Source organism: Anguilla rostrata, chromosome 2, assembly GCF_018555375.3.
Source record: "Anguilla rostrata isolate EN2019 chromosome 2, ASM1855537v3, whole genome shotgun sequence".
NCBI classification, from domain to species: Eukaryota; Metazoa; Chordata; class Actinopteri; order Anguilliformes; family Anguillidae; genus Anguilla; species Anguilla rostrata.
The window spans coordinates 16960797-16968260 of NC_057934.1; the positions used below are offsets into that span (position 1 = coordinate 16960797).

The 7464-nt window shown below is 43.7% G+C and overlaps 1 protein-coding gene across 1 annotated transcript; it reads left to right on the forward strand.

Annotated features, from left to right (window-relative positions):
• The first annotated feature begins 423 nt into the window (after window positions 1–423).
• LOC135247423 (MARVEL domain-containing protein 1-like) lies at window positions 424–2735 on the forward strand. Its single transcript, XM_064320853.1, has one exon. It carries the CDS (start codon window positions 1475–1477, stop codon window positions 1961–1963), a length of 489 nt encoding a protein of 162 aa, XP_064176923.1. The 5' UTR covers window positions 424–1474; the 3' UTR covers window positions 1964–2735.
• Window positions 2736–7464: the final 4729 nt, after the last annotated feature.

Genomic DNA, 7464 nt, shown 5'->3' on the forward strand with positions numbered 1-7464 from the left:
GACAGTACGTATTAGCGCAATTAAAGCCACATTACAATGACCGAGAATAGCTGTATTAGCCTTAACTGCATCTTAATATGAATTCAATGACAGTAAGGTATCAGGTGATAGATGAAACGCATTTCTGTAGATATAGGCTATGAGAGCATCATGCTGATTTAGACTTTCTTCTGGAGGAAGTCCTGAGGCTGATTTAGAGCTGGCTTGGACCGCTAGTGTGACGCTAATGCAAAGACATGACACATCTTTGATTCACTTTCAAGTTGGCATCGCAGTACGTATGTTCTGCTGCTGTTTGAAAACATAAAACAGATTTGTTTATTTCACTGCCTCTCCTAAACATTTGGCCACAGAGACAAGCTTCTTTGTGTGCCTCTATCCCTTGTCAGCATTCACAACACATTTTGTGTATCATTTATTTAATAGAAAATGGTGCAATCACTCTTTTTTTGTCAGCTACAAAACTTTGACGTCAATAACAGATTAATAAATTACATAATCTGAAATAAGTGTTGTCAAATGAAATGAAGGGACGCTGAATAGGAAAAGGGAATTATTTTTTTAAAAGCAGGTCAGTGAAACTTTAATGAGGAGCAGAGAGCCAAGCTGAGTGAAACTTCATTCAGGAGTTATACACTGAAGAATCCTGTGCTTGCACACAGACACACACACACAGACACACACACACAAATGAATGTGAATCTACACAAAACACATACACATGTAATGTGCACAGCTACATGTAGTTAGACACAAAAATCACAAAAATACACGCACATGCATTTACAAATATGCACACGCAAACTTGCTTCCACAAAGAAACACACACCATCACAAATAAAGGGTGACACACATCCAAAACTACATCAAAAGAAATGTGCATGCAACACGGAACTGCACACGCACATGTAAATGTACACACACCTACACACAGTTCTGCATTCATTCATACACATAGAACTATGCAGGCACACAGATAAACATATAAAGCATGCTACACATGCACAAAACTATATATGTGCATCCAGAGACACACACTCACATACAATTATATAGGCACATATGCTAAGGCATAGACACACATGTACCGAACACCAACCCCCCATTTCCTGTGGGGAAGTGTTACCTCGCAAGAGGATGGAAGGGAGGGAGGAGGGTGAAGGGGGAAAGGGATTCAAATTTCAGGCCAGCCCTCACCCTCATAGCTCCCTCCCCCCGACCATTTGAAGAAAGGGAAGGAGCGGCCACAGAGGAAATGGAAGAGACGAAAAAAGACAGGCTGCAGATTTTCAAAAACCCGCAGGCTGGAAGTACGCCTCTCTCTTTGCTCTCTTCCGTCTCGCGATCTTCCTTTGCCTTTTCCTCCCACCTCGCTCGAGGCCCAGCTCGACGCTCTCGCGAACCCTTCCCGACCCCATCCCTGCCTTGAGAGAGGAAGACGGGAAGAGGAGCGCCGGTCCGCCACATCGGGGAGATGCCCCCTCAGCCGCAGGCGAGGAAGAACTTCCTGGAGTTCTTGAGGAGCCCCTATGGGGTCCTGAGGGTGCTGCAGATAGTGCTGGGAGCCGGGCTGTGGGTCACCATCGCCGCCAACAAATACGAGGGCTCCATCCACTTCGTCCTGTTCGTGGCCGTGCTCTTCTGGCTGCTCACCCTGGCCCTCTTCTTCCTCACCCTGCTGGACAAGCAGGACCTTGTACCCATCGTGGGCGGGGAGCGCTGGTTACTCAGCAACCTGGTTCACGACCTGGCAGCCACCGCTCTCTACCTCCCGGCCATCGGGATCATGATCTACAAGACGGAGAAGAACGAGTACTGCAACCTGGAGCACTACAAGCACTACTGTCTGTACAAAGTATACCTCGTCGCCTCGGTCTTCGCCTGCCTCACCGCGGCCGCCTATCTGGTCTCCGCCATTTACGGCTCCTGCAGGAAGTGCAGGGGTCAGCAGACGCTCGTTTGATGTTCTCTAATCGGGAACAGGAGGACACGGGGGGGGGGGGGGGAGAATGGTTTGGCTTGCTTGGCTTTTGCACTCTCAGGAGGAGAAAAAAAAACAAAAAACCTATCCAAGCTAAGAGAAGGAGGTTACTTATCTGCTCAGGCAGGGAAAAGTTGAATTTTTGGAACCAAAAAAAAGGTGTGTCTTCTGCTGTGGTTTGTCACTGCCTCTGACCAGAAAGGTTTGTTCGATATTTGTTTCAATAAATTAATGCTATCGTTTTAGTTACTGTAAATGTGTACATACAAATGTTATTTGTATGTGTTTTTTATAGATCTTTTCTGATGTTTAGGAAAAGCTGTAGCGCTGCAAAAGTGTGAATAGTTTTGGTGAAATGCTAGTAATTAGTTGTGATTACACTCTGTGAAAATGTTTGTGGCTGTGCTTGCTTCCATTTTTGACGCAAACATTACATGGAAAAGAAAATGGACTGTCTGCCAAAACCAGGGGTGACAATTACCAGTTTGCCTGATCTCACACAACCATGGACTTTATTTTAGTGCCTTTGTAGTGCTCTCCAACATGCTGCTGGAGAGAAAGGGGGTAATATTAACACTGTAAGATTTAAAGTGGAACAACATGAACACAATGAAATGTGTGATGAATAGTAGACACTGTCATTCGTTTTTCAGTGTCTCTGTTTTCGCGTGATCCTTTTTCATCAGATGTAAAATCGAAAACAGAGTGTAGAATAAACACAAACTCTCTGAACTTAAGAAATGAGATGAGCCAACTTTTTGCTGTTGTCATTATTCTTTCACCACGGCTTATTGCTTGCTTCCTGTATGCTAGCTAAAAGCAGTGAGGTCAACCTGCACACAGATCACTTGCTGTATGTGTCAGCTGTGCCAAAGGAGGGTGTGCAAGTGTATGCACTGCCACAGCTGCCATTAAGATGGCACAGGGAAAGGAAGGCATTGGAGCGGGAGGAAGAGACAAGTTCTTGCAGGTACAATAAAATTTGCAGTGCCTGCTGCTCAATTCTGGGTACTATTAACATTCCACACAGTGGGCATGGCGTATAGGGCATGAGGCACACAGTCTTCGCCCTGTAATTAGATCCCAGTTAAACCCACCAGTTCAGACGAGCAGCATCCGGTGTGCTCGGGAAGCCAGCGGAAAACCAGCAGAGAGAAGGAGACTCAGCCAGTCTGGAGGGCAGAGGAATGGGGGAGGGGAAGGTCTCTAGGGATGTGGGGGCTGGGGGAGTGTGGGTGGGGGTGTGGGTGTGTAAATATGTGAGAATTGTCTCTTCCTGTCCAGGTATTCTGGAATCCAGCAGTAAATGGCTATTGCAATTTAGCTTGCTGTTGTTCCAAGAAAAACAACTAATGCTATGCCTTTCTACTACTGTTTAAAATGTGTGCCTATGGGATATGGGAGACTTGAAATGAAGTTTCAGGTATATGCCCAAATTAAAAGATTAGGTCTGCTTTGCAACAAGGAAAAAGATTATAGTTCAGTGGATCCGGTGTTTTCCACTGGGAATTCAAAAGGAGGAAGAAAAGTGCATGCATGAACACAATATGGAGGTTTTTTAGGGCAAGTATGGTGCTGCAGCATGTAAACACACCTGGGTATGTGTCTGAAAGACCCTTAAGGGCAGTGGAGGCTAATGGGACTGGGCAGCAGAGGGGCTGGAAGATCCCTCCACCCTCCAACCAACAGCCACCCCCACTCCAATCTGGTAATCCCATTATAGCCTCTCAGAAGCAGCTTTAATGCACAGATGCTCCGGGGGACCAGCAGTCATCCTCCTCAAAGCTGCTAGACACACACATACACACGCACACACACTGCACATATGCACATACTCCCACATACTGCCTCATTCACATTCACATACTGAATACACACATACAGTTTAGAGCTAACACACACAAACTGTTCAGCAGGTTCGGTGGAGGGGTGCAAAGGTACAGTTTTGTTTGACAGGAAAATATATTTATCCCTGCAAAATAACAGAAGGAGTGATATCTCCTTCCACAGCCACAGATCCCTGCTAAAGCTTTTAACACTTACATTTCAACAATCAGCGAATCTGATATCCCCACTCAGCTACTTATCAATTAGGTTTTGTCATGTTGCATTTGAGCTATGTTTACTGCACTTTTGATTTCAAGCTGGAACAAAGCCTGGAGCCATTTTATTTACCACTGAAAGGCTGTTGGCATCAGCGCTCTGATAGTTAGAGAGGATCATGCAGTATCAAATGAATCATTGGCTGGTGCTCTGCCACCCCTATCACTAGTTCCCCCTTCTCTCTGTCATAAATTAAGTAGCCACAAAAGTGTAATCTATTTCAATTTAATATGTATATAACGCTTCTGAATTTGCTGCTATAAGTGGTAGCATACATCCTATCTGAAAATAGAGGCTTTGATTGGCATTTACTATAATTAACCTGTAACCTGTAACGATGATTGAGTTTGTGTATAAAGATTGCTATCAGGCATACCATTTCACTGGCAATTGCAGTATGCCAAACTGTTGGATTTCTTTTGCTGAAAAAATATTTTTTCAAAAAGATCTTTTCTGAATGTGCTATTCTCTCAGGCTATGTGCCTCTATTTTTAACTTATAGGGTTGAAATATGATTGCAATTCATTTCTTCAGTCAACTAGTAAAGCCTTACAAGGACAGTCTTATGAGCATGTTCACAGCAGGAGGTTTTGCAGTCAAAGCTTGGTTCTCCAGCAATTACCCAGCAGTCTTCCTTCCCAAAATTCCACACATTCACTTACTGATTAGATCATTGGTCTCTGCATAGATATCCAACAGAAATAATATCTGACACACTTTTTCTCAATCCAGGATACATATTTTTTCTTCTTCTTCATTGGATTGTTGATTTTCTAATGATAACATTCCCATCTACTCCCAAAAGTGTGTCAACTGCCTTCACAGAACAAAGCTAATTAGGTTTTCTGCATTGACAGAGTGAGTGTGAGAGTGAGAGCAAGAGAGAAAGAGAGAGGGGAGGCAGAGAGAGACAGAGAGAGAGAGAGAGACCGGGTGAGCGGGGCTGGAATTTAAACTAACCAGCCTGTTTATGGGAGCCAGTGAAGTGGTATTTGCACTACCCTCTCTAATCTGGGAAACCATTTCCTGCATTGACCAAAGCCCAGAGCAAGTGGCTGTTCCCAGATACAGCACAAATACTCTGTAGCCTAACCAGATGGTCAGCTCCTGCATATCCTTCTGTCTTCTACTTCATAACAATGGAAGTTCTGATTGTTTCCTGCGCTGTATTAGATTTTATGAATATTCATGAAAAAGTGTACACATGGACAGAAAATCCATCACACTAGCATTGCCGTTGATTATGGTGTTTTATAAATATTCAAGACATGCACATTTTGATATTGGTATTTGCATTCATGACATTTCCACACAGGGGGAACTTTTAATATTAGGAATACAGAGTGGAGAATCAGGTGGGTCTATAAAGTCTGTGGTGACATTGCCCTAGGCCTCAGTGCTTTGCCACACATCTCTTTCCCTCTTTGACCACGTTGCCACTTGGAGTGTGATCCGGAGTCCTGGACATTTACTTACATGGGAAGACCATGGGCAGCAATTCCAAGCCCTGATGCCAGACACATTGTATCAGTGTAGGAGAGGGAGGGAGGAGCCTCAGGGCCAATCACTGATCCAAATCAAGTATAACGGATAACTCTGGGGGATAGGTCTTTTGTTGCTATAAGACACATTCCAGAGGGCATCCTTGGCTACAAACTAGGAGATGTTGAATGGTTATGGGGTGGAGGGAGTTGGGGTGCCATTGGTGCTAATGAACAGCCTCTGCCTTTATCAATCTGTGTCCTTCTTTTCCACTAGAACAAAACATCCACTGAAAATGCACGACATTGCCATTTTTATCTTCGTTGCATGAACACTGTGACCATTTTATTTGACTGCTTGTTTTGCAGACAATGTATGTAAAACATACCCGAAGAACATTCTACTGCAAAACAGGGAAAGTGCATCTGCAGGTTTATTGAGAAGCTGCCCTGTCCGGTCAAGAGGTTACTGTTTGCAGAATCCTGGAGTCACTGAGCTGAGACAAAAGGCTTTGAACACCATTTCTTTCACGTTAGCATGTAGGATGTCCCCCCTACAAATTGGAACAGGAGTACAATTTTGGACAGTTGGAAATGCTAACCCCAGCAGTGTTGGATAGTATACTTCAGCATGACTCAAAGCATACATTTATATGTACTACAATACAGCACACAGCTGGAGAGCAGTATGACAAACACGGACTCAAAAGTGATAGTACACCTCAGGAGAATGGCCCAGGGACAAACTGTTTGGAATATCTGACAAGGGGGTAGGGGTTGCCATAGAAAAGGATTAGCCGGAAAGTTTAGAACAAAGCCTGATTGTAAGAAAACAACCACTTTTTCAGTCAGAATGACCTCTTTCCACCTTCCTCATGGAAAAGAACACAACTGTCACACTGAGTTTCAGTGAACCCTGGGATAAACTAATGCACAGTGGTATATTGACTCTATTTTCACTTAATCAGCTCTCTCGGAAGCACATTTTCAGGGAAAAAAAGGCCCTGAGCTCGACTGAGTGACTTCCCTTCCCTAGGACAGGAGAATCAATGCTTGATGGGAGAGACCAATACAGTAAATGATTTACCAACAGCACTCAGGGCTCCTGATTACAATGCCTGGTTATATGCAATGACACTGAAATTCTCAAAAACAATCAACTGATGGACCCTCATCCAATGGATTATGCAAATATAAATATAAAATCATAGCAACATTAAAATTAGGTAATATTCTCAATCCATCCTCAGCTAATATTTGCCAGTATGCAAACCTCTTTCGGTTGTTATGCACTTAGCAGTGTTATGCCCCTCAAGTTGCATTGCGTGGTACATGGGGTATCATGACATTGTTATTAAACAAAGCTAAATGCTACATGTTGGTGCTTGAATACATTCACATACTTTCCCTATAAAAATAATCTATTAATAATAATAAAATCTATGGCATTCAGTAACAAATCTTTGTGCCTTTAAATAAGTTTTGTGTTTAGTTTAGGTATGTTGAGTTTTTATTGAACAAAAATCTAAAACAATCCTGAAATCTCAGGATTTATTGCAATCTATTGATATTGACATATTGTGGTTTAAACTCTTATTTGTGTCAACCATTAGCTCTGATACCTGGAGTTGCATCGAGACATTTCAGGGGTATGGATAGAGATAAAATCATCTTGTAGCCCCCTGGAAGCTTAATGGATCATCACACAGTGCCTTGCCATTCAGTGGCTTGCCATTCAGACAGTGGCTTTCTCACACTCCTCCAGCTGACCTAGCCCAGTAGCGCTGGGCCCAGGGCTCAACCCATACCCTGCCACAGCACTGCTGACCGCACTCCTTTCAGAGTGCTGAAACTCGCATTCCTCCACACAACACGTAACAGCGGAGCGGGAGGGGTAGA